At 37.0% G+C, this 26,984-nt stretch overlaps 2 protein-coding genes across 9 annotated transcripts; both read left to right on the top strand.

Moving 5' to 3' along the window:
* The first annotated feature begins 1,553 nt into the window (after positions 1–1,553).
* Positions 1,554–19,601, top strand: sparta (spartin a). 8 transcript variants are annotated; one of them, XM_030154354.1, is made up of 9 exons: positions 1,554–1,564; positions 12,054–12,157; positions 12,812–13,635; positions 15,569–15,763; positions 16,191–16,344; positions 16,587–16,781; positions 17,591–17,752; positions 17,928–18,018; positions 18,714–19,601. In XM_030154354.1, the coding sequence occupies exons 3-9, from the start codon at positions 12,844–12,846 to the stop codon at positions 18,964–18,966; spliced, it is 1,842 nt and encodes a 613-aa protein (XP_030010214.1). In that variant the 5' UTR covers positions 1,554–1,564; positions 12,054–12,157; positions 12,812–12,843; the 3' UTR covers positions 18,967–19,601. The 8 variants fall into 8 exon arrangements, with proteins under 8 accessions (XP_030010214.1, XP_030010217.1, XP_030010216.1 ...); XM_030154357.1 differs by lacking the exon at positions 1,554–1,564 and having other exon boundaries at positions 11,832–12,081; XM_030154356.1 differs by lacking the exon at positions 1,554–1,564 and having other exon boundaries at positions 11,832–12,134.
* A 481-nt stretch (positions 19,602–20,082) lies between these two features.
* On the top strand, positions 20,083–25,902 carry ccdc169 (coiled-coil domain containing 169). Its single transcript, XM_030154363.1, has 8 exons — positions 20,083–20,170; positions 20,255–20,337; positions 20,430–20,540; positions 22,090–22,130; positions 23,340–23,438; positions 23,930–23,983; positions 25,206–25,282; positions 25,547–25,902. Exons 1-8 carry the CDS (start codon positions 20,094–20,096, stop codon positions 25,740–25,742), a joined length of 738 nt encoding a protein of 245 aa, XP_030010223.1. The 5' UTR covers positions 20,083–20,093; the 3' UTR covers positions 25,743–25,902.
* The last annotated feature ends 1,082 nt before the right edge of the window (positions 25,903–26,984 follow it).

The following is a 26,984-nucleotide window of genomic DNA, read 5'->3' as shown; positions in this document are numbered from 1 at the left end:
GGAACTGTCACAAAGGTCACACTGGGTCTTTATGGGTTAAAAAAGCAGCAGTGACCTGAATATAATACACTATCTTTGTGCATACAGTGTAAATTCTTCTGTGTATTTTTTTTTTTTTTTTTTTTCAAACCCTAAAGAAAACTGCAACTAAGTGAGTTCTCTACTTTCATTTGGATCTGTTCATGTAGAGAAACCATTAAAGTCTTCACATCACTTCTGGTGTCATGTTATTAGAGGCCACAGTTGTCTCTAGAATAAATACAACTCAGTCAGTGCTGTCAACACTTACCATCAGCCCTGCTATTCACCCTGTGCTCTGCCTCTCATTATCATTATCATTTCCTCGCATTTCATTGTATTTCATCACATCATGACAAAATTTGCCTCTAGTGCTCACTATCCATTACACAATCCCAAAATAATAATAACTCTTTAGTACCCACTCTTCATGAAACGCACAATGTAATAAAGTGTAACCCCACAGCACATGTGCAGACTCATTTAATGCAAAGTGTTTTTTGTACAAATTAACCCTCAAAGACCCACAGCTATTTTGTCACAACTTCCAAATGACTTTTTTTTTTCTTTCCCAAGTGATTTATCACCATTTATTATCATCTACAGGGTGGGGAAGTAAAATTTACAATGAACATTTAGTTGTTTTTTCTCAGCAGGCACTACGTCAATTGTTTTGAAACCAAACATATATTGATGTCATAATCATACCTAACACTATTATCCATACCTTTTCAGAAACTTTTGCCCATATGAGTAATCAGGAAAGGAAACGTCAAAGAGTGTGTGATTTGCTGAATACACTCGTCACACCAAAGGAGATTTCAAAAATAGTTGGAGTGTCCATAAAGACAGTTTATAATGTAAAGAAGAGAATGACTATGAGCAAAACTATTACGAGAAAGTCTGGAAGATACTATTAAAGAAGAATGGGAGAAGTTGTCACCCGAATATTTGAGGAAAACTTGTGCAAGTTTCAGGAAGCATGTGAAGGCAGTTATTGAGAAAGAAGGAGGACACATAGAATAAAAACAGTCTCTATTATGTCAATTTTCTTGTGGCAAATAAATTCTCATGACTTTCAATAAACTAATTGGTCATACACTGTCTTTCAACTCCTGCCTCAAAATATTGTAAATGTTGCTTCCCCACCCTGTATATTTTGCATTTTTTGGTGAAAAGTAGGTATTTTCCTGTATCTAATTACCTGATCATGTAGATGCTAAAGCTCAGAGGAAATTTAAAGGTTATTAGGTCAAATCAGAAAAAGGGCCTTTTTTATGCTGAATATATCATTAAGTGAATGTAAAAACAAGTGTCTCCAACCACTGTCATACATCAAACTACATGCGTTTTACTGGTGAATCAATGTTGCTGAAGACAACAGTGTTTCCATGTTCACTATGGAGTCTCTGAACGTCCAAATGGGTCATATCTGATGACCATGAAAAGATGACAAACAGGCATTTTAACGCAATTATTTACACATATTGATAGGATTAGTCAATCAACATTTTAGATCAGAAGATGCTTTTGGTCGGTGGTGAATGTTTGGATCTTTATGGATTAATATGAAATCCTAAAGGAGGTTTGATGAGTAATGTGAAGAGTGAGTGAAGCCTTTGATCACACATCAGGAATGAATACACATACGTAAATACAAATATTTCTAGATGTAGGCTTGGTTCAGGGGCGTTAAACCTTGGCCTGGGATGAGTTTTGGGATGAATTTATTAAATGCAAAAATTACACTGAAGGTATTAACAATCAACAGTGTCCAAATCCTTCTAGTTCTGGAACCTCATATATACTAATGCAGTCTCAAGTCGGTCGGACCAGTAAAACAATATCATAACCTATAAATAATGACAACTCATTGACAACATTTTCCCTCTTGTTTTAGTGTGTGTACTTTGTAAGCATGTGAATAACCTGAACAAATAAGAACAACCTCAAATGTCTTAAGAGAAGTCAGTGTAATTTTACCAGCATTATGCCTGTTACTAAATGTTGTGCATTTGTAGATCCACTGTGATCTGTACCTTGTAATGCATATATGCACATTATTAAAATTCCACTTATTGTCTTCAGAAATTTCAGGTTGTTCATGGTTATTCACATTTTTTAAAGGATAGTTTGTAGTTGTAAACATTTTCATACTGCAGTTTTACTTTGTTTCGCTCTAAAACAGAGACGATAACCCTAACCCATGACACATCACTGTGTGTTGTGGTGGTTTATCCTGCCCAGGTGCAGGACTGAACACTTCAGACGCTCCTCCATTCCAGCCTCCATCAGACTGTACAACAGCAGCTTGGCTTGAACTTCATCCTGCTCTAAGCAGTCGTTTGCATCTATCAGTGTCACTTTCTTGCACACTTGTAAAAAGTCACCTACTGCACGCTTGCTACTTTATCATTTTTATTATGGCTATTTTTCATCACTTTAGTCACTTTAACAAACTTTTTTATATTTTTCATCTCTTTATTTTTCTATTGTATTGGTGCATACTGTCTTGTGCTGCTGTGCACACTTGAATTTCCCCCTTAAAGGATCAATAAAGTATATCTTATCTTACCTTATCTGAACAACACTGCTGTCGAAATTGTCAATAACTTAAAGTTCTTGGGCATCCACATTTCTGATTCACTGTCCTGGTCTTTTCACATCAGCATCATCATCAAAAAAGCACACCAGAGACTGTTCTTTCTGAGATGTCTGAAAAAATATGGTTTGTCAACAAAACACTCATCAACTTTTATCGCAGCGCAATAGGAAGCCTTCTGACTGGCAGTATACTGGTATGGTTTGGGAACATTACATCCCACGACCACACACTCCTGATCAGAACAGTCAAATCGGCATCAAAAATCCTTGGAGCACCATTATTACCATCACTACAGGACATCTACACAAAACGCAGCAGGAAAAAGGCACTGGGCATCATACAGGACACAAGCCATCCTGCACACAGACTCTTTCATTATCTACTGTCAGGGGAACATTTACAAAGTATCATAACCCGGACTACTCGGTTCAAAGACAGTTTTTTTCCTCAGGCTACATGGCTACCGAACAGCAGCTCAGCTAGAAGGAGGTAGCTGGGAACCTGTAGCCTGACTTTCAGTTTTTATAATTGTATTTATTTATTTAGTGTTTTTATTTTACAATAGGATGGCTAGTGCTATTTATTCTTAAGTATTTTTTAGTGTTGCTGTGATTGTTATTGTTATTTGGTTGTTATTTATTTTTCAATATTGGGTGGAGAGAGAGCCAGGACACACTGTGTTTCATTGCCATGGTACTTGTACCTGAACACACATGACAAATAAACTTGAAACTTGAACTTGAAACTTATCTTATGTTATGTTATCTTATCTTATGTTATCTTATCTTATCTTATCTTATCTTATCTTATTCCCGAGTGGGATGGCCTCCCTTGTCCACTAGGAGGCTGGGATGTTGGTACACCTTTATTTACAAGGCCATATTTGCCTTCTTATATCTGTGGCTTAATAACAAGTCAAAGCATTGATTCTTATTGTCTGCTATCAAATGATCAGTTGTTCATTTAGTGTATTTGTGTCTGTCTGTGCAATAACTGTTTTTATATGTTTTAGCTGTGTTTATGTTTTGTTTCTGTTTTTGTTTGTGTCTTTTTTAACTCCATGACTCAGGGAAACGCACAAGAATTCCAGTGTACCTATACTGCGATGTATCTGTGCAAATGGCAAATAAAGTCTATTCCTCTATTCTATTCTGTTCCTCTCTGTGCCATACACCTGTACAGAACTGGGTAAAAGGGCATTTGTCTACTCTGCTCCTTGCACATGGAATATTCTGCTAAAAGACTGGAAACTGACTGAATTGATCTCCTTAAATGCCTTTAAATCCAAACTCAAAGTGCTAGAGACTAACTCAATAACTTGCAATTGTTTTTCATCATTTGACTTGTCCTGTAAATTTTTGTATGTTGTAACTGTGTGTTGTATTTTATGTTTTCTCTTGGCCAGGACTCCCTTGAAAAAGAGGTTTTTAATCTCAATGGTATTTTTTTCCTGGTTAAATAAAAGTTAAAAAAAAAAAAAAAAGTTTGGAGTTGATCTTATTAATACTTTATTATGATATTATTGTAACGGTCCATCCAACTTGAGACCCTGTCAGGTTATATGTGGCCCCTGAACTAAAATAAGTTTGGGAGCCCTGGTCTGTTTGATCTAAATTTTATTTATTTATTTATTTACATATTTATGTATTTTCTGTTAAAATACAATGTAAACAAAGAACACTGTACAATATTTATATAATAACATGAACAGAACAGAACATAGCTAGGGGACAAAATATACAGGCAGAAATAATACATCCGTTTACGTACAGATTATAAGTGTTATATACAGTAGATCAGTGGTTTTGATAGCTTTTTTATTTTCATAATATTCAATACATGAAATATACTGTTTAAACTCTATTTTTAATATTAACCCTTTCATGCATAGTGGTCACTACAATGGACAGTTACTCTACAGCTTTACTCTTGTATATTCATGGGTTTTGTTGTTTTAGTTCCATATCAACCAACACAGTGGACATTTATGCGTCATCTCATAAACTGCAATTCATACCATTATTGTAACTTTGCTGTTCTTGATTGGTTCTTGAGTGGAAATCAGTTGTTAATATTTATTTTTTGCATATTATCTCCATGAAGTGAGTAATAACTAGTATTAGAATATGTTAAAATGTGACAAAACATCAGATTAGCTGCATTAAACATGGTTTCATTTCACTGTTTTCATATCACTTTATGATATTGGGTTTTAAATACATGTTTCTTTGCTTCAAGAATAAAATTCATGGTGTAGCTGAGTGGACATTTTTGTAACTCCATGAAAAACAGGTTGATTAAAAAAAAAAATAATAATAATAATAAATCAATCACATTGTTTTTTTTCCGCGCCTAAAGAGGAATAAAATCACTCAGGAAAAATCTTGATTAAGGTTCTCATAATTCATGCATGAAAGGGTTGAAAAAAAGAAGGTTTGTGATTGGAGAATTTGGATTTATGAGCATGATATTTTTTGCCTGGTTGATCTACAGCTGCATCCCTCTTTTAAATACTGACCCATGTGGCCTTCTGTTGACCTTCTTCCGTTCGGACACGTGACAGGACTGAAGGACGTTGGACACCAAACAGCTGATCCGGATCTGGAGCCAAACACTTGCATCCAAGAACATTCGCCACAGGTCTAACTGGTGCAGCGAGAGGGTGCTGTTCGCATCCATTTACCCAACAAAGAAGTACAGTCACTGGATACTGTTTTTATGTGGTTATTTTACTCAGTATTAAGTTGAACGTTAGACATTTGGAGTCTCTTCTGCGACGAACCTGGTTATGGTGAGTACAGATGAAAAGACAGACACCTGGTGTACATGATGGGGCAGTGACTTTATGCACATATTTTGCTTTGCACATGTGTTATTTTGTTTTTGTGTGTGTGTGATCGATAGACTCAAATTTCTTGTTACCATGGTGATGCGTTCAGTTCCCCTGCGGAGAATGGAACAACTATTAACATAACTAATATTTTGTTTTTGAGTGCAGTGATAATTTCTTACTACCCCCCCAGAAGGGGAGGCAAGGGGTATTGTTTTTGTTTCGGTTTGTTTGTTTCTTTGTTTGCTAACACTTTAGTGCCAAAACTATTAGTTGATTTCATACCAAATTGGGTTTGCAGATTGCTAGTGACCCAGAACAGATAGATGTTATTACATTTTGGGAAAAGTAGGTCAAAGTTCAAATTACTAATGAATTTTTACCCCTCACATCTATGTACTTATAATGGGCAAAATTTCAAATCACTATAAAAATGTCAATTTTAACTGAATTTACTTAAAACACTGCAGTGATACAGAAATTAATTTTAAACATCAATCTGCAAAATATCTAAATGATAGCTTGTTTTTGAAAATTTTTGTTATGTTTTTCAATCTTTTTCTTTTGTCATTTTCTTATAATGGGCGAAATTTCAAATGTCTATAAAAACATAGATTTTGTTTCAGTTTACTTCAAACTTGGCACATATATAATTTTTTTTATATATATTTAACAAATATTGAATATGGATGAAAGAGTTGATTGATGGTGGGATTTATTGTGCCTGGCACCACTTGTTTTCTCTATTTTTGTTTGAACCTTTTGCTTTTAGTTATTTGTCAGTTGCAAATCCTTTTTATTATTCAGAATAATTACTTCAAATTTACATTTACAATTATTTACATTTATACGTTTGGCAGGCGCTTTTTCCCAAAGCGACTTACAGGGGAAAAAACAAAAATAAAGAAAAATACAAGAATAGATTAAAGACATAAAACAGCTGTACAATTAAAACAGTGTCATACAGAAGAATAAAAAAGCAAAATGAAAGACTAAAATACAAGAATAGAATAATTTAGTATTTGAGTGACATGATCACATAAAACAATATATTATAAAGTAACAATAATATTTTTGTATACAGGGATGATGCTCCACCCACTTTCTGCCTCATGATGATCGCAATTTTAACTTTATCTTTTTACCCTTCAAAGACGAGCTTAAGTACAAATGCCCAAAGTGGCAATCAGACAAATAAGGAAAATGATCCGCCTCCGAGCAAAATAACTTCATCCCAGATCCAAAGGACCAGGCAGCGGACGGTGCTGGGGGTCTTGTCAGAAAATGAGCAATATCATCAGTCCCTCAGCCAGGTAAATGATGAATGTGGATGAAAGTAGAGTGATTATTGACATTTCAACTCAATGATGCAGTCCCACTGGCTCTATAATCTCCACAGGGAAGTTTATTTTCCAAACACAGCTCCATCTCAGAAAGCTCTCAGCTCACACACTTCAGCCGTCCGTCCAGTTCCAGTGATGACATGTATGTTGAAGAGGCCTGTGAGGTTGTTCTTGCATCTTCTGGTCAAGAGGTGGTTTCAGGCTGCTATTATCTAAATGATGAAGCTGCTGCTCTGAACAATGAAGATGTGAGATTCCTTTTGGAGCTGAGTTCAAGTGAGTTTGATCTATGCAATAATTTTTTTATTGTTGCATCTTAACCTTTTAACCCCTGATGTGTCTGTGGTGCTCATTCTTTTTGAATGGGGGGGGGGGGGGGGGAAAACACAGAGCAGTGAGTGAGACTGACTCATAAAAATAGATGATTTGGGTTTCTTATTTTATTTTATTTTATTTTTTACACTGTTTTCCTTGTTGTTTTTTTTATTTTCACTGTTGTTTGCAGTATTGTTGTGCTTTTTCTTTAGATTTTTGTTTAATTGTGTTTTTACCAAATTTTGATTGTATAACTGCTTTTTGGAGTTCAACCAGGGTCAGTGAATCTTTTGGTAATTGGATTTTCTTCTCAGAAACAAAAGAACAACTAGTGGTTAATTGATTTTCATTTTAAAATAGAATAATTAAAATTTTATTTCAAAGTGTTTTTCTTTTTCAGTGTCAAAACAGAAGAACCAAATAAAAAAAAGGGACTGATTTTTGTTTTCTCTTTCTAATAACAAAAAAGAAAGTCACTACCTGACAGAAATAGAAAAACGTTCCAATAACGGCTGGATTTTTCATTTTCTGAGACCGGATGTTGTCATTTTCAAGGAAAGAATGGCTAGGTCACAAAGATTCTTATGAACAGTGGGTTTGTATGTTTTTTTATTCGAAAGAGAAAATAAAAATCCGTCTGTTTTAAATTTGGTTTATCTGTTTTGACACTGAAAAAGACATACGCCTTAAAACTTTATTTTAATTCCTCTATTTTAAAATGAAAATCAATTAACCACTAGTTGTTCTTTTGTTTCTGAAAAGAAAATCCAATTACTAAAAGATACACTGACCTAAAACCCACAGTAAAACAAAACCACTGAAGAAAAAGAACACAAGCACATACTCACAGCAGCTTTTATGACACTGAAACAGACCCAAATTCACAGCAGTGTGTTTACCTGAAATAATGTCTCTGGGGTTAAAGAGTTAATGTTCTCCCCCAGACTGCTCAGTCTTTATGATTTTGATCTCTAGGTTCAGGCCAGGATGCTTCGATTCAGTCTGAATTTGATGAACCGGTGACGTCAGAAGGGGTTCTGTGTGTTTCAGAATATGCAGAAGACATTTACTGGCACATGAGAGAGACTGAAGTAGGAATTTACCTGAATTATAAGATTCACACCCTCACTTTATCTTTCTGCATCAGCACTTGGGGTTTAGTCACTGACTGAAAATACTTGCTAATTTAGTTTTTATCTTTTGACAGCTGAAGCTAAGGCCACAGATGGGTTACTTAGTCAAGCATCCAGACATCACCAATGGCATGCGGGTCATCTTGGTGGACTGGATGGTGGAAGTCATGCAGGAGTTCAGGCTTTGTTGTGAAACCCTGCACCTCGCCGTCAACTACTTGAATCGCTTTCTCTCCCGCACATCTTACATGAAACGGAGTAAGCTGCAGCTGCTCGGCACGGCTGCGTTGATGATCGCTGCGTAAGAACCTGTGTGATAGTGTGCCTTTATATATACAGTCGCGGAAAAAATGATTAGACCATCAAAAGTCATCAAAAACAATGGTTATGCAATCAAGTACTAACTCCTAACACTTACAACAATGCAATACATCTGATCGACATTAGTATCTCTAAGAGCAACCACTTAGTTTGTCTGTCCATTTATCTTGTCTTATGTCTGTTCTGTCCCACTGTTGTGTGTCAATCTGTCACTTTGTTAAGTCCTGTCCCTGCGCACTTTTGTTTATATGAATCCCTCCCTCTATGTATATGTGTACTAGCAAGGAATGGATGACAATATAAGTATAAACTTGAAATTGTTACTGGTCACTTGTTAAGCACAAGCTACAATTAAAAAATAAAGTTGTCCCCCGAAGAGGGGTGGTGTTGGCGAGTTAAAAAAAAAAAAACTAACTCCTGTGTGTATTATGTGACTTAAACAGACAGGAAAGAAAACATGGAATGTCTAAAAGCACTGTTTTTGTCAGTACAATGCCATAGCTATTGATGTAAGAACTTAAGTGATTTTGTTTTATTATCAAGAAAACACGGAAAATGGCTAGATATCAGCTCTGAAATTAAACTCTTATGAGCTATTTTTGTTGTTATCATTATATTTGTCGAAACAAATGTACTTTTTGTTGTACCAGGCGTTAAAATGAACAAGAAATTGAAGAAAACAAGGGGTGGTCTAATAATTTTTTTCCGTGACTGTACAAGCAAACATTTTGTCATTGATCTTTCTGTAAATGTTTAAGAGTCTCGCCACCTCTGTCACTTTGTAGAAAACATGAGGAGATTTTCCCTCCTGACCTGAGTGAGTTTGTGGACATCACAAACTCCACCTACACAAAGCAGCAGCTGATCCGGATGGAGCATGCTATTTTAAAGGTGCTATCTTTTAGAATGGCAGCACCCACCGTACAATACTTTCTTCGCCAGTTCATGTTAGTCCACCTTGTTAATGTCAACACAGAGAATCTTGCGCTGGTAAGTAAAGCCAAACCTAGAGTTGTCTGCATAGTATAACCTATTTATTTTTTGTGTGATGTTCAGTAATGTTTCTTTATCAGTATGTAGCAGATCTGAGCCTGCTGGAAGTTGATCCATTCGTGCAGTACACACCTTCCCAAGTGGCAGCCGCTGCCTACTGCCTGGCCAACTACACTGTCAACAAGTCTCTTTGGGTGGGTTTAATCTTGTCACTGCTTTTGAGTGTCAAAGTCAAAATGCAGCTTTAATAACCTTAGGATTTTCACATTTTAGCCCGACACCTTACAAGCCTTTACTGGCTACACCATGGCTGACTTTGTGCAGTGCATGAATGACCTCCACATCCTTTACAAAAATGCAGAAAACCTCCCCCAACAGACCATCAGGGAAAAGTACAGCAGCTCAAAGTAAGGCATAGCTGATAGAGATCTGTTAAATACAGAAGACAGGTTTGCATGCACGTAAGCAGCTTCTGGGCTTATTTAAACAACGACCTCTTTGTGCACTTGTTTGTGGTTTGCAGTGTCTGTGTTATGAATGTATCTAGGGTTTTATTTCCTTTTTAAACAAATACTCTCTCTTCTCTTTACAGGTACGGTCATGTTTCCCTCATCACTCCACCTGCTCTTCTGCCACTCGTGTGAATCAGTGCTTCATCTTCTAGAACAGAATAATAACGAGAACAACATGCAGCTAGTTGCAGTGTCAATACTTCTATGTGCCACACCCCTGTGAACATAGATATTTGCGCACACATTTTAATTATAAGAATAAAGCACAGTTCATTCCATGTTCACGTGAAATATAGCTGATTAGCTGAACATTTCATATTGAACATGTAAAAAGTGGAACAAAGGAAAAAAGAAAGAGAAGAAATAGAAAAAAATATAAATACAACACAAAGAGGAAGCATACCACAATTATATTTATATATTTGACATAGAGCAGGGAGTAAACATTTAGTCTCAACCCTTCTTCATAAACTAATTATTACTCATAATTATTTCCAGTGTATAAACTCAAGTCCAGATACCAAACATTGAAATATACAGTACTGTGCAAAAGTCCTTAGTCATGTTTCTAACTGTTTGTGCTGCTTCTTGTCATGGGGTCAGGGTCGTGCTAAATATTCTTTTTTACCTTTTCCACCCATTTACTTGAGTTTTTTTTGTGTCTTTTAGACTGCACATATTTCCTGTGTTCGTACCTGAAGAAAAGAGGATGAGAAATAGAAATTATATTATTTAAACTCTGCAAAAATGACAAAGCAACAGATGGCTGAAGAATTTTGCACAGTATTGTACATTTATATACAGTACATGCAAATGCAGGTTTATATTCCAAATGCAGGTTTGATTTATAAAATATTCAATACGTGTTATAGACTTTATGTTCCCACCACTAACAAATAAATCAACAACAATAAAAAGAGAGGGTGAGCTAAATAACAAAGTAAATCAATAAAAACACACAGTGATAATCAAACACCTTCACTGCTCCTTCAGACTCTTCCACAGCTTCACTTTGTACACACAAATGCAACTCATTGTAACTCATTGCGTTCCACTTTGAACATAATTTGTGCTTGTTATTATTATTCCTGGTCTGTGAAATGTAATATTTGTGATTGTAAAAATAGTGTGTGTATAATGTATTGTGAATAAATTGTGTTGTTCTTTTCAAAGAGTAAGTATAAAGTGCTTTTGAAGTTTTTGCAGTTTGCAGTGTGTAAATATTAGATGTGAGATCTCTGATTATATAAATTCCCTCCATCTGCATCTTTACTTGTGTGTCTATTCAGCAGGTTCTGTTCTGAAATAAGGGTAGGCCCAGGGTAATGTGAAATAAAACTACGAACATATCTGTCAAAGACCTGGAAACTGGATTTATATGAGGGGAGTGACAGGGGGATAAGTACTTCCGTTTTAAACGTTACTTAAAGTTTTTCCTTTCATTCGGCATGTAACACCCTATAGTCACTGGTTTTATTTTGAAAGTCCCAACCGGAAGCTACCAGTTACAATACAGTTTCACACATGCGCAAACTTTATGTGCTAAGACTTAAGTGTATGGGCTAGATTCAATTAAGTAAAATGAAAAAGAGATGACGAAAAAAGCTGATTATTAACCGAGAAGAATTACAGAAACTGGGATATTACTTTTTTCCAGAGAAAAAGGACCTCCCGGATATTGAAGACTGACTATCAAGGTAAAAACATTACTCTGAAAAGTAAAATATTAGGATGTCTGGACTGGAGAAGTAACGCTACCTGGTGTCGTTAAACTGACACTGACAAGAAGATTAAAAATATGTAAAAGTAATCATTTTCAAGTGTCTCCTGTGTAGAAGGAACTGACAGCAGCTCAGAGGTGGAGACAGAAGGAGGCGGGTCTGGCAGTTCAGGTTAAACCCGTATGAAACAGAGCTAGATTTACATTTCAGAGATTGTTGTGATACTGACTCATCTGCTTTGTCGTCCCTGTGGTGCGTTAAGAACCAACTCAGAGTTAAACAGCAGCCTGGTAAGCCTTGTTTCCAGTGATGTTTCCACACCTGGAGTAGTCCTTTATTACAGGTGCATCCACTCATTCTATCCAGGTAACTTTTGAAACTATTAAGACAGTGTTTCTGTGTGGGAGAAACTGTTTACATCTCTATCTATGGTTAATATCAGTCTTTCATTGGATTTTGGGGATGTTTGTTCATTTCTGTAAAAATAACTGTTACACTTACATCACCGATTCACTTTAGATCACTGCTACACTTTATTTTTCACTGTTTAACTTTATATCACTGTTTCACTTTTTATTATTCTTTCACTTTACTGTCCTGAAATGTGTAAATGCAACCAGAAGTCTTTATTTACAGTATTGTACAGGAATCTCTTTTAGAGGTAGTTCTTTAGTTATTTAGCAAGTGTCTTTTAGAGTGTATATACTAACCTTAATGTCAACCTGGCTACTAACCCACTGTTGTGTTGTGTTTTTGGTCTGTCTGTTTTTTGTCTTTTTGTACTGTATGTAAAGCTGCTGAATACTTGAATTTCCCCCAGGATAAATAAAGTATCTATCTATCTATCTATCTATCTATCTATCTATCTATCTATCTATCTATCCATCCATCCATCCATCCATCCATCCATCCATCCATCCATCCATCCATCCATCCATCCATCCATCCATCCATCCATCCATCCATCCATCCTTAAAATGCCAGAACACCCTGATGTCCTTTCTCCTTCCATTCCTTCAGTTCCACAGGCCGTGCTCTGTCATCTCCTCACTATGGCTGAACCTGCTGAACTCATGCTCATCAAAGACCAGTATGAGTCTGCCTTTCATTCTCTGAGCCGTGGGCTGGCTGCTGAAGAGGCTGGCAAGAAAGAAGAAGCTCTTGTGTATTTCAAGAAAGGTCAGGGGCACCTTACCCACGGACTGGAAGTTCCCACTGGGGGGGAAAGGCAGCGTGGACCGGTATGGGACAAAGCCAGGCAGCTTCAGCAGCGGATGAGGGACACTCTGCAGAAGGTCAACACCCACCTCACTGACCTGGAGACCCCTCAGCTGACCACAGGGAGCCAGAGGGACAGACTGTTGATGCATCTCACCCCTGATCTGTATCCAAACCTGGCATCAAACAGTCAGCCTCCAAACAGCTCGCTCCATCATTTGTACCCCAGCATACCTGCCACCCAGCAGGGCGCAACCCCAGCCCCAAAAACAGCCCCTCCCAGGCCTCCTTGTCCCGGCGCTTCAAAACACAGAACAGCAGCTGCAGCAACTAGTACATCTACAGCCATGGCTAATCAAGGAGACCAGCCTCCAGCCTACACCCCACAGCCCACAGATGGACACCGCAGCCTGGGTTATGGTCCCGCTGGGGGAGGCCTGGGTTTAGAAAAACAAACAGGACAAAATGGAAAAGAGCTGCTTTTCATCCCTTCTGGGGTGCAGCTGTTTTTTGTGGCACCAAACGGACAGGTCAGCTCACTGTTTTATCCAGGATTTCTCCGCATCATTGCATTTGACAACTGGGAAAAGAACTCATCTGATGAAAGACCCTCAGCCTTTTTACATGTAAGTATCTGCCATTCTTGTGGGTGTAGGTACAAAAACATGCCCCAGGGTGTGTATCCTAAGTCTGTGGGTGTGAACTGGAAAATGAAAGATGTGCAGAGACACACACTTGAATGTGAGTTTCCAGTTCTAGGTGGAACCAGTTCATCCCCATTACATAAGTTTGTAGTTGACAATGGGTTATGAGTCACTTAGAGACACCCTGTGATTACAATGTTTAAAGCTTTAAAACCGACTTCATGTAACATTTTCAGTTTATAACTAATGAAGTAATACCCTAATCTGTATAGTATCTTCAAACTTCATAGCTGGATGCTAAAATATGTATATTTGAGATATGATTTGAAATATTTCTCATCTGGCTTTCCCATTGATTATATATTGTATTTATCTTTCTCTCTTCATTTAAAAAAGTGATGTAGAACACAAATATTGTAGTTTTGGTGAGAATGCCATTTAATGTTTATAGCAATGCCCTCAACTATAAGCAGAGCCCTATAACACTATCCCTGCTCTGGCCTTGTATATATCCTATCCATTCTGATAATATAACCCTCATGTGCGGTCATTTTGGAGTCAATATGAAATCTATAAAATAACAATTATCTATTCTCTCCCCTCTACAAAGCGCGCATTATCACATGTTGTGTACTGCAGTCCAACCCATGACTCTGTTGTTTCCCACCACTTCTGTATTCTGGCCTTCTTTGTTTCGTAGCAAAACAATAGTCCCATTAACAGATGACTCTGCGCTTCTGTTGTGCTGCTGGTCAGTGTGATCGCCTTCACAGAGGTCACTCTGTCAGGCGGCATACCAATAGGACGATGCACCAGCAAGTCCGTCTGTATTACAGGATGAGAGCATTGGTGTTCGTGGAGTTAAAGTCCCATTAAGTGTTATTTTAGGGGCAGAGTAAACGTGTTGAAAACAATTGTGACAGTGTATTTTTGCACCATGAAATGAAATTTGATTAATTTTCAGTTAAGTCTAACAATCACTCAGTAAGACACTCAGCAGACAACATCTTACATTGTACTGTCTGTCCTTATTTACCTCATTAATGACAAAGAATACAGATTGTGACTAATTATTACACAGCTTTGTTGGATCCTTGATGCTGATTGGTCGGTGATGGCATTCTGTGGTTGGTTTTGGCTGCATACCAGACTGTAGCTATATGTTAACACCAATAGAAACATACTTTTTTTTTAATTGATTCATTATAATAATTTTCAAATCAGTTCTATCAATGTACTTTGTTAAATTATTTCTTCAGTATATACAGTGCTGTTCAAAGTTATTAGGCCACCTTTAGCTTTGTTGTTACTGCAGGGTTGTAAATAGCACATATTTATCTAACTCTCTTTATAAAGGAGAAGAACAAGAAAATGCAGGAAATAGTACACAAACTTATGTAATAATCACAAAAAAATAAATCAGAATTACAGGCAAAAATAAGTATTTAGTTAAAACCTCTGTACTCATGATAAAAACTAGCTCAAACAACAAGAAACACTGACATACATTGAATCAAAAGTGAAGGAAAACAAGATTTCAAGACATATTAAGTGCAAAGGGCCATCACACAAATCCTTAACATTTTGGTTTGTAGAAAGCATTTATTTCAGATTTTCTTTATACAATTAATTAATGTGTATTTCCTTTATATTCTGTTTATATATGTATATGTATGTACATGTATGGTCACCATAACTGGGTATAATAACAACCTCAGTGGTGGTGTAGGACTTGTGCACAGTCCTTTATGAGTGCAATCAGCAGAATAATGTACAGTGAGCCATTTATTATCCTTTACATAGAGGATGATGCTTATTAAAAACCCTTAGAGTCAGATTTATGGCTACATTTCTGCAAATTGGTATGCAAGTCCATGCAGTAGAAATGACTGTATATTTTTGTGTTGTTTATTAGGTATGTGACTGGCTGTACCCCCTGACACCAGATACCCCAGTGCTTTTGGCCAACTCAGGGATCTACATGTTCCCTGACACTTTGACCGAGACACCGGGGTCCTTTGTGGGGATAGTGCTGTCATCTGAACTGCCTGCCACTGATCGAGAGATGTTTCAGGATCTCCTGGTGCAGCTTGCTGACCTCAGAGTCCAGGTCAGTCTTTACTATAAGTATCAAAGAAAGCGAGGAAAGGTATGTAATAGAAATGGATGGGGAAATATAAAGAAGTCAAGACTGGAGTGGCTGGTTTTTACCACATACCTTAAAATCTATTGGTTGTGTAAGTAAATCTCTGAATGCTCATTATTGTTATGTCTTTTTGAAAGCCTTGGAGCCAGTGGAATTGTTTGTTGAAACTTTAAATTCATATTGTGATGCGATGACAACAGACTATATACACTAGTGTTTCATAGTTCAAACACTTTTCTTTCTTGACATGTAGGGAGGAACAAAATAGTTTTTGTGTTGTAGGGTAAAGCATTCTGATGCAGCTGAGTCATGGCTAAAGTGACTGTATGGTACATGGGTGTATACGCTTTTGTTTGTCCTGTCAGGAAGTGACATATATACTGTGTGACAGGCTCCAGAGGATGCAGGATCAGAGGTAATCAACCTGAGCAAGAAAGTTCCTCTTGATTCCCTGAGGGAGCAAACAGGTTCCACAGCTGTGACAAGGGAGAAGGAAAAGTTACTTCCTGGTTGGAGTGAAAAGATGGCCGATGGCATTTTGTCAGGTGTGTGTATGTGAAAGAGAGAAGTCTAATAAAAGAAAAACATCTACCAAGAAAACCTCAAGTGTTTTAAAGTTGTATTTGTTGTCATGAACACTAGAGGGCATTGCATGTCTGATGTAGCAGTGTTTCCTTTAGCAGCAAGAAATTGATAACATAAAATAGAATACATGGTAATGATAATAGAATTAATATCACTGACATTACCAGTTCACATTCATCCCCTAATATCTCCCTCTCTTTAGGGGCATCATGGCTCAGTCAAGAGTTCGTAAAAGGTGCAGAGGCTACGAGTAGAGCCATTCATAAGTCAGGGTTCAAGATCAGGGACCGTGTCACACCAGAGGAAACGCCGTCTGAGGTCAGCCCCCGTGTCACCAAAAGTCTGAACGCGGCTAAAACGGCCACTGGGGGTGCTGTTAAAGTCAGCCAGTTTTTGGGTAAGGACGGACAAGAAATTAGAAAAAAAAACTCTCAGAGTAAAATATGTTACTGAAGTGTAATATTTGGTATTGGAAGTGCAATGTTGAGAGAAATATAAACAGCTTTTCACTTGTACATAAATTGGGCATCAAATCTAAAGCAAACCCTAGAACATGTTTGATTAGCTTGTACTTTTTGTTAAAGGGGTCATATTTTGCTAAAACCATTTTTATTAGTCTTTGGTACATTTATTTGTGTATTTGGACCCTAATAGTTCAAAAAGTTTGAATTTGAACCCACCAGGTGCTGCAAAGCTATCTTTATATTCACTTTGGCAAAAATCGAGTGGATTTCTACAACCCGTTGTAATTCCTGCTTACTTTGTTATGTCTATAACTAGTTACATCACAACATATGCACATATAAGGTCAAGACTTCCAAAGAACATTTCTCTGAGTACGACATAATTGCTTGTCAGCAGCAGCAGTTGTAGTCCATACTGAAAATATGTCCAAACTTCGAGCCGATTCCCTAAAATGTTCAGTTGTTGGTTGAACGGGACAGAGCAGCACCGCCGACAACCTGGAGGGGGTGGGGCATGAAGTGGCTCATTTGCATTTAAAGGGCCAGCACTGAAAACAACCTTTCTGGTGTCATTACTCAGAAATAGGGTTGAAGATGGACCTGTGGAGTTGAATTAATGAAGAATTCAGACCCAAGCATAACATTTACAGTTTATGTAGACCACAGGGAAATGTTTTAAAATGCATAATTCCATTTAAAATAAAGCAAAATATCACTCCTTTAACAACTGTATGTTTTATAGTGAATGGAGTAAGCACAGTGGCAGGACATGTGGCAGAGAAAGTGGCACCTCATGTGAAGAAACATGGTGCTAAGCTGATCCCAGAGTCTATGAAGAAAAGTAAAGATGGCCGAGCTTCCAACCTGCAAGGAGCCAAGCATGTGGCAGTCAGCAGTGTACATGGTATGTATAACATAAGGCACCAGGATTAAAACTGCAATACCACAAATGTACACATTCATTTTCTTACCTTGTTCCCAAATCATTGCTGGCTTATATAGAAATATTTTGCATGATAGTGAGGAATCCAAATCATTTCATTTTAACAAAAATTCATTGTACTTTACATCAAAACCAGGTTTCTCAACCGTCTGGTCTAGTCTGGAAACGGGGGCAAAGCTTGTTGGTAAAAGTGTTTCAGCAGAGACAGTCACAACTGTGAAGTACAAGTAAGTTCAGACATTTCCACAGACTGGAATATTTTTTAATGCCTGTAGAAAATTGTGAGCGGAAACCAGCATCAAACTTTTCTTCTGTGTTGCTGTCCTCTTGGTACTTTGGGAAACTGAACTGCTCTCACACCTATTTCTTTTCAGATTTAGGGGCTTAGAGAATCTGATAAACATGTCCAGCAACATTTGACTGCACGGGGATGAAAGGCAAAGACCTGTGAACTAACAAGTGGCTCTGCTCAACTGTTTCATGTCAACTCTTGCACTAACCAAGACCAAGTCTTAAAGCAGCCCTAAAATCTGAGACCTTCCAGTATTACATAAGCAACAAAAACAAAACACAAGTATTCTTATTTACAGTTTTTTAGGATCTGTTTTGACTTGGTTTAGTTAAGCTGTGGTGGGTGCCTCTGTTTCTGGCTCTGTCCTTGTCAGCTGGAGCTAAATGTCTGCTTGGGTGGTGATGCTTTTGCTATTAGTATCTGTAGCACTTTCTGCTGGTTTGTTACTAATAAAACTGGTACAATGCACCACATGAGTATGTTTTTCTTGACCTTGGTTGCACTGATGTTGAACAATATCACACACTCGCTGAAAAACAATGAACCATAGTGTTTGTGATGACCTGATTGTTTTTCCTACACCATATCAATCACTCCCCTCTTAACTCCACCATATTGTTCGTGATGAAGGTATGGTGAGGACGCAGGGGATGCCACAGACACTGCTATAAAGTCACTGGTCAATGTTGGTGTGACTGCGTACAATATTGACAACCTGGGCATCAAGGCCATACTGAAGACGACGGGGAAGCAGACAGCCAAAGAACTGGTCAAAAAACCAGATGGAGAGACAGAGGAAAATGAGAAGACAGATCCACAGACTCAGACGGGAACTGAGGCTGAGGATAAGAAGAAGAAAGAGGAAGAGGAGGAGAAAAAATAGACTCCTACAACACATGAATGTTTCTTTCTTTAAGTGTTTGTGGATGTTATTTGCACATTATAAAAGAAGAGACAGTTACTGAAGATTTCTCAAGGGTGTGCTGTGTAGGGGTATTTTCCAGAAATGGAGTCAGGTCAGTGGAGTCAATCAAAACAAATACCACTTGCAGCCACTGTATGTTCTGTGGGTGTATTATAAAAGGCCCCTCACTCTCCTTTTCCAAGCAAAAAGGAGAGTCAGGTTAGGGGATTTCATTTGGTTGTCTGAATTTTTACCACTACATACCACTGAATCCTTAACAGTGCACCTCTAAATATGTATGTATTAATCATGCATGTAAAAATAAGGCAGAAAGTTATATTATATCTTTACAAGTTGTCTATTTATATATCACTAAGATGACTAAGCTAGTGTTGCTCACCTTACATGAGTTTATGTACCAAAAATAGCAACACTCATTTTGTATGAAGGGATGCAATTTCTGAAACAAGTGTATGAATGTTGTACATAAAAAGTTTAAATCTTATTTTTTAACATGATGGTCATCTGTGTTACATGCTCAGTAGTGTGAATGACCCTTTATTAATTTGAATTCAGTGGTTTTGTGTTGATATTGTATTAAACACCTACATTCACATATGTCCTCTGAAATGCATTCATGTCCCTCTCCTAAAAATGTTCATCTGACTTCACATAAATTGACGAAAGCCTGTTATTATTATCAGATTCTTAACTCGGGACATACTGTTTAATCCAACCATAGCATAGACTACAGTTTGCTGTGTGAACCGTGTCATATAAAACTGTTCCACTATATTTTTGTAAAATTTGAGGTAAAACTTCACTCGGTTTCTAATCTTCGGCTGAAGTTCACACTCTTTGAAGTCAGAGGAAGAATCATTTATATCGCAAAATTAGTCATAAAATATCTACCGTATATAAGACAGTGTGAGCTACGTTTTGTGTAAATATTGAAGAGGAACCGACAAAGAGAATTTATTAAAAAAATAATAATAATAAAAAATAAAAATAATTTCCGACACCCCGTGAATCCACCGGAAGTGCCGGTTTCCATGGCCACTGGTGCCCCAAACTTTGGTTGAGTTTAATGTCAGATTGTCGTAAACATGACTGGAGATAGCGACTACAACAAATACGACATGGCAGGGCTCCGGGCCGAACTGGAGCAAGAAAGAGAAATGAAGTAAGTTTGTTTATGTTTGCAGAGATGTCATGATTTTTTTTTTCCCCAACGGGAGGAAACAGCGTAGTTTTATCTTGATTATAGAGAAATGCTTGAGGAGTCTGTGTCTGATCTGCGGAACACTATGTGTGAACTGCAACAAAGACTACACAGTGTTGACGGAGAGGGTGAGTGTTAAAATATGAAATACACACTGCGTTTATTTAGTTTATATTAACACAGGTTTGTGATGTATGAGGCTGTCTGTCTGTTCTGATAGAAAATGAATGGAAGACAAGGTATGAGACCCAGGTAGAACTTAATGGACAATTAGAAAGACAGATCTCACTCATCCATGAGAGACTGGAGGACCTGCAAGGAAACCCCATAGGTATGTTCACATGCTTTTGCTATGAAGTACATTTTATTATGTTTCACTAAAATTGACAAATATAATTGATGCATTTCCCCACATGAAGTTACTGTAGCTCTGTTGTTGGGTGTCTGTGATAGGCTTATTAACTGGGGGATAGCTTTTGTTATGATTGGACGCTGTATCCCTAAATTTCACATCCATTGCACCAACTTTGCACACCAACGTCCAAACATTACTATTTTTCAAGCCTTTTTTTTCCAATTATTTAGACAATTTTAGGAACATCACAAATTCTAAAGCAAATAAAACCAAAAAACTATGCCAAGAGTTTAATCTTATTTAATTTGTATAATTTCTATTTATACCTGAAGCATTCTTCTTCTTCTTTTTTTTTTTGCTTACATTGTTTCTATATATTTGAAATGTAAAATATTTTGTAAATTGTGAAATTTTCTATCCGTTTTTTGATGTATACTATTATGTATATATAATGTTCAAATGTTCATTGTTAAAAAAAAAAAAAAAAGAAAAGAAAAAAAATCCTCCTATCCTCCTCAGCTTTACTTAAAAAAACTCCCCTGCAAAGGACATTCCATAAATAAATAAATAAATAAATAAATAAAGTGTCTGAGAAAACTGTTACATCATGCTGTTTCTAATCAAGGCGATTAATTAATGTAAAAACGCCAAAACTTTTACTTACTGGGTCTCAGGAGGATATAAATAACATTTGATTGATTAACTGATTGATACTATGACATGATGTAGGAGCACCCAAATACCAAGAACACTAAAGCTACATTCATACTGCAGGCAAAAGTAACCCAAATCTGACTTTTTTGCCCAGACGGGACTCATATTCTACATTTTTATGACTGTCTAAACAGCACAAATTTGGATTTATTTTTTTCAAATCAGACCCAGGCTTCTTTCATATGTGGTCCTACATCAGATACATATCTGATGTTTTGTAATGTGACTTCAGTCTGAACAGTCATGTTCTGTGCTGAATTTAGCTGGACCTGAGAAGGTCCATATTTACTTCTGTAAACTCCACATGCGAGTCACTTCAGGGCTGTGGACTGTTCATCCATTAATCCACAATTGCATTTAAATTATAATATGAACAACCATGTAAAAAAATTGGATGTTAGCAAGAAATCTGAATTAAGTTTTAAGATGTGCAGTGCAAATGTAGCCTAAGACTGTGTTAAATCCGACACATAAACACAGAAAGTACTGACTGTGTTGGCTGGAAAATTTTGTTCCAACTTTAAGGCCAAATAAGAAATCCTGTTAAAGTGAAATTGCAAGAAAGAAGTGGGGTGTTGAATGCTGCAATGTGTGAGTAATACACGCTTGCACATTTTGGTGACTTATTTTTGGAAGGTGCAGTTAGGTGTATTCAAATATGCACACTTGTGTTTAGTATGTTAGGTTAGACGGAAGAGGGCACAGAGTGATAAAAATTAGTCAGGACTGGATAGATATGAAATAAGTTTGTACTTACATGCACATAGTTTTCACATCCTGACTCCTTATATGTGTTATTGTTCTTTCCCAGATCGATTGGCCTCCATTCGATCTTATGATGAAATGTCAATAGTAAGTGTAATTATGTTCATTTAGTTATTTGTCTGGATTACTGTATGGATTTTTTTTATTTGCTTGTTATTGTTACTGAACAAAACACACACACCAGCAGGGAGAGCCAGAGACACAGAATGAGTGGAGTAGTGAGGACAGAGAGGATTGTAATGGCAGCTGCTCTCCATCCTCTGGTTGATGCAGGCCGAATAAACCACACTTTAATCACAGCACTGTAATCACGGGATTACAAACCATGGGAGAGTAATGCACACTAATTACAATGCTTTAAAACTCCGCACACACGAATGCACAATGCACAAAGGTTACACAATACAGTCTAAATCTGTATCTGTGTGTGTGTATGTGAGAGCCTACAGCAGAATCAGCAGATGCTCATTAGTTTATCCATGAAGTGGCTGAGAAATGTAAGATTGTTTAATGGAGATCTGCAGACAGAATGTGATGCTGAGTTTTTGAGCAGAATACAGATTGTTTTTCATTACAAATTAATGAAAAAATAGTTAGCTGCAAGGAATGGGTTTGTAAAGGGAAGGAAGTCAAATGTGTATCAGTATCTACTATCAAATACTACCCCAGTCAGTTTGCCGGCTTTAGTGGCATATGTGGCATCAACAAATGAATATGTGTCACCTTTTAAAAACTTGGCTGCATTATCAAGTAAAGGTCATCTTACTTGTTAATGAATATTATCAATACTATTATTCAGTGTTTTCTAAAACATAATATGGAGTTGGATTCTGGGACATCAGGATGATTTTACCATAATTTAGAGAGCAAAGCTAAATTAAGAAGTATTGTCTTGTCGTCACAGTAAAAAAACACAAAACAAAAAGCCTCAACATACCCCCATTTGTTTCTGCCCACACACTGCATTTCAAGTAAGGCTGGTGTTGTGCTTGCTGATGATTTTCCATTTCTTGGCAACAATTTTGAGCTTCATAAATAGGTGTAATAATGTATTTTTCAACTTCTCTCTTGCAACAGTTTAGGATTTAGAAAGGCTGAAAATTATTTTTGTGGACTTTATTACTGCTTCAGACTAGAAATATTCTAAGCACCACTATTTACTGTAATGTACTTCAGCTCTAATGTGATTATTTGGTAAAAATCATGCATATTCTCATACAGTTTGAATTGTAATTCCATGTAAATTATACATCTTTGTCATGAAGTCTGCTACTTAACAGAAATCCTTTGCCTCAGGAAACACTGAGACAGCGTTTGAAGCTTCTGACCGAGGAGAAGTCTGACCTCCAGAGTCAGCTGATGGACTGTCATCTCCAAATTGAACAAGAAGGAAAGGTGTGACTTATAACAGTTCCTGTTGACACTATTTTTGTAGTGAGCATCATTACATGGCCACAGGGCGAGCTGGTTTTACTTCTTCTCACACACAGCTTTAACTTTTTCCAGGAAGTAAATTTTTCACTTAAAGGATCAGCATTCATTGGAAAAGATTGGGTCACATTTTTGTTTTAGTTTCTTACTTTATCAGTCCAAAACTGAACTATAACCTTTGTACAGCTCTGAGAAGGCCAATATGCTATTAGTGTAAAGACTTGTTTCTTTGTTTATTGTTCTGCTCAACAAACAGTGAGTTATTAGTTGAATCAGTTGAATTCAATACGTGGCATGTGCAGCCGGTAATCCTAGTTCTAATCTGTTGCTCATTAACATTGACGATCTCTTGAAATGCACACAGGCAGGAAACACACAGCAAACCTTACACTTATTACTGACAGTTGGAAAGCAGAAATGTGACAATGTTGTTTGGTGTCTTCTTCAAATACTAGGCTTTTCGTAAAACAAATGATGAGAGGCGAGCATATCTATCAGAAATCGCAAAGGTACGTATTCCCTTAATACTGTATATGTGAAGAGCAGGCTGTTTTGCTTTCTGTATCTTCTCTTTTCGGCCTAGTTTTCATTTCTCATTCATTCTCTGCTGCTGTTCTCTCCTATTACATAACAGGTGAGTCTTGAACCAAATACAGAGTCAAGGACTTTCAGCTGAACGTGCAAGAACACCGCTCTCTTTAGTGCTGAACTCAACACAGTTTGTGTCTTGCATCAGTTTTGCAGACAACCTGTAGCTTTGTGGTGGCATGTGTCAGCATGTGAGCGGCTCAGACCTGGTTTTATAATGCACAAGGACACATATAGGTCATGTCTGAAAATACTCTGAATACTACTCATGATATAATAAAAAACTCAGTAGTTCATTCAGTAGTGAAAAGGAGACAGAGATACTATATTCAATGGTCATTTTTATAGCTATAAATTGTGGGATTGTTGTGAAGTATGATGCATTTTAGTACACGTTGAGTCAACTACATAGCACAATAAAATGGCAAACTCACTGTATGGTGGACAATAGAGTGTGTAGTGCAGTGTTTTTTAACCTTGGGGTTGGGACTCCACGTGGGGTCGCCTGGAATTCAAATGAGGTCATCTGAAATTTCTAGTAATTGATAAAAAAAAAAAAAAATACTAATAAAAAATATATGGTGAGTTGACAGAGACAATTCCAATCCATAAAAGACAAACGAAGCTGAAACTGAAGCACTGTGGTACTGTTTATCTTTCAAATGTTCATTGTGGTCAGTTTCAGATGCTGCAGCTCTTTCATAATTCAGAGTTTGAGTTATTGTTTGTTCAGTATTAATTGTCAGCCTCATAAATCCAAGCTGGACTGACTGTACATATCCTGACCAAGGAAAATAAAATCCTTACTTTGTGCAGTAATCTACACCTGGCTTTTCTGCCTCAGTCCAGAGTAATATACATTATATAGACTAAATGTCGTCTAAAATTAACATTTATTTGCAACATACTATAGCAAACTATTATGTGATCAAAAACCAATTAATTGTAGCAAAGAAAAAAAAAGTGTCTGTTTTGAATGTCTGGGGTCGTCAGAAATTTGTGATGTTAAAATGGGGTCAGGAGGCAAAAAAGGTTGAAAACCACTGGTGTAGTGTGTGATTTTGGACATACGTAGATGTAGTGTATGTGCATCAATAAAGCTTCAAGTGGACATCCTGTAACTACTCATGTTGTCTCCTACAGCTGTCCTCCACTATTGAGACCCAAAGGAGGCAATATCCCACTCAGCCACAGAGGGCGTCAGAGAGCAAACAGAGGAGGTCAGTGAGGCAAATCACAGGTCAACACTTGGACAGTATAATGACGCATCGCAAATTATGTCGGGGAAATAACTTTGGAATTGGATTAGCAACCGATGATTTAAATATTGAGAGTACTTTATGTCAATGTGGATTAGAATGGAGTGATTTAGAATTCAGTGATCCTTAATCTACTTATAAGGCTTGCTTTAATGATTAATTCATTTGTTATATGATCATTTATTCATTGGCATGCGTTTCTGTCTGTCGTCTTTTGATGCATAGAGCAAAGCAGACCAGCAGGAAGGCAGAGGCTGGTTCTAAGAGAGAGGAGACAGAAGAAGATGGAGGAGGAGTGCAAGTGATAGTAGGAGGAGGAGGAGGAGTAGGAGTGACAGCTGAGAGAAGAAAAGAAAAGAAATCCCAAAGGGGAAGCAGGTTGCCTACCCTAAAGCGCTACCTGAAACACAACCTAACCTAGAGCTGCTGTTTAGAGATGTGGCGAAGGCAGCAATGCTGGTCTTTTAGGGTTTTAGAGGAATTATTTCATATATTATTTTATCATATATTCACATATTTTCAGTGTCAAAATCAGAAAATAGGGCAATCCAAATGGAGTATTGTAATAATACCACATCTATATATTAATTCAGTGTTTCATTCATTCAGGCTTTATTAAGACACAGAAACTAGGTCCATAGGATAAGATAAAAAAACATACACAATAAAAAACAAAAGAAATAGCATAAATCTATACGTTACTTATACATAAAGGCTTGTTCACCAGTAAGACCCTTACAGAACTAATCTTGGGACAGACCAGGGCTTGTACAATTGAGTTTGATAATTTTGTAACTCTGCACATGAATGAATAAATAAAATACCATATAGAAGCATTATTTGTTTATTTGCAAATAATGACAGAAACCAGATATGTTGACCTGATGTAAATTGTTGATACAGTGAATACATATATGAATGAATATAAATTTGGATTCCACTCATCTGTCAAATATTGACTTGTACCGCTCATGCAGTTTTCTAACATTTTTCTTCGGCTCAAATACAGCAAAGAGTGAAAATCATAAATCAAAGAATGTTACAGGTTTTCAGTGCAGTGGGGTCATATTCCGGTGTGTTTGTAGCTTGCTGAATTTGACATTTGCACTGTCACTGTGTTTTGTTTTTTTTTTCAAAGTGCCTCCTACCTCTTGCATTACGTAAAACAGCAACACATCTAACACTTTCTCCGTATGCAGTGCATCAACTGAGAAACCACTCACCCCCATTCCACCTACTGACCGCCTTTTAAACAGTGGGTGTAAGAAACTCAGATGCTGTAGTGATTATGAAAACTGCCAGAAGCTGCTTCATTTGTATTTGTGGAAAATAACAGTAAAAATTCAGATCTTTCTCTTCACCTAGTGAGTATAGTTTGTTTGTTGGTTAGTTAATACATTGACATACAAATTATTTAATTATAGCTCATGTTTTATATCCCAACATCACAGATAAAAATGTCACAGGCAAGGAACTCAGATTATTATGTAACTATTATACACTGTATGAGTCCTGTATGTGGTAACAAAAGGACCAACTCCTTTAAAACTTTTATGTTTTGATAGAAAATAAAGTCAACAAAACTGGAGCTTGAAAAAAGATTAAAAAAAAAGAGCAACTGGTTACATTTTGTCCTTTTGTAAGACTTTATTTTAACATTTGG

The sequence above is a fragment of the Sphaeramia orbicularis genome, chromosome 14, assembly GCF_902148855.1.
Source record: "Sphaeramia orbicularis chromosome 14, fSphaOr1.1, whole genome shotgun sequence".
NCBI lineage: Eukaryota > Metazoa > Chordata > Actinopteri > Kurtiformes > Apogonidae > Sphaeramia > Sphaeramia orbicularis.
This window is presented reverse-complemented; position numbering and strand designations above follow the sequence as displayed.

Coding starts and splice junctions, on each gene's coding strand:
- sparta (XM_030154352.1), top strand. CDS start 12,769: ATGCCAGAACACCCTGATGTCCTTTCTCCTTCCATTCCTTCAGTTCCA. Junction 15,764..16,190: donor TTGCTGACCTCAGAGTCCAG/GTCAGTCTTTAC, acceptor ACTGTGTGACAG/GCTCCAGAGGATGCAGGATC. Junction 16,345..16,586: donor GGCCGATGGCATTTTGTCAG/GTGTGTGTATGT, acceptor CCCTCTCTTTAG/GGGCATCATGGCTCAGTCAA.
- ccdc169 (XM_030154363.1), top strand. CDS start 20,094: ATGACTGGAGATAGCGACTACAACAAATACGACATGGCAGGGCTCCGG. Junction 20,541..22,089: donor CCTGCAAGGAAACCCCATAG/GTATGTTCACAT, acceptor GTTCTTTCCCAG/ATCGATTGGCCTCCATTCGA. Junction 22,131..23,339: donor CTTATGATGAAATGTCAATA/GTAAGTGTAATT, acceptor CCTTTGCCTCAG/GAAACACTGAGACAGCGTTT.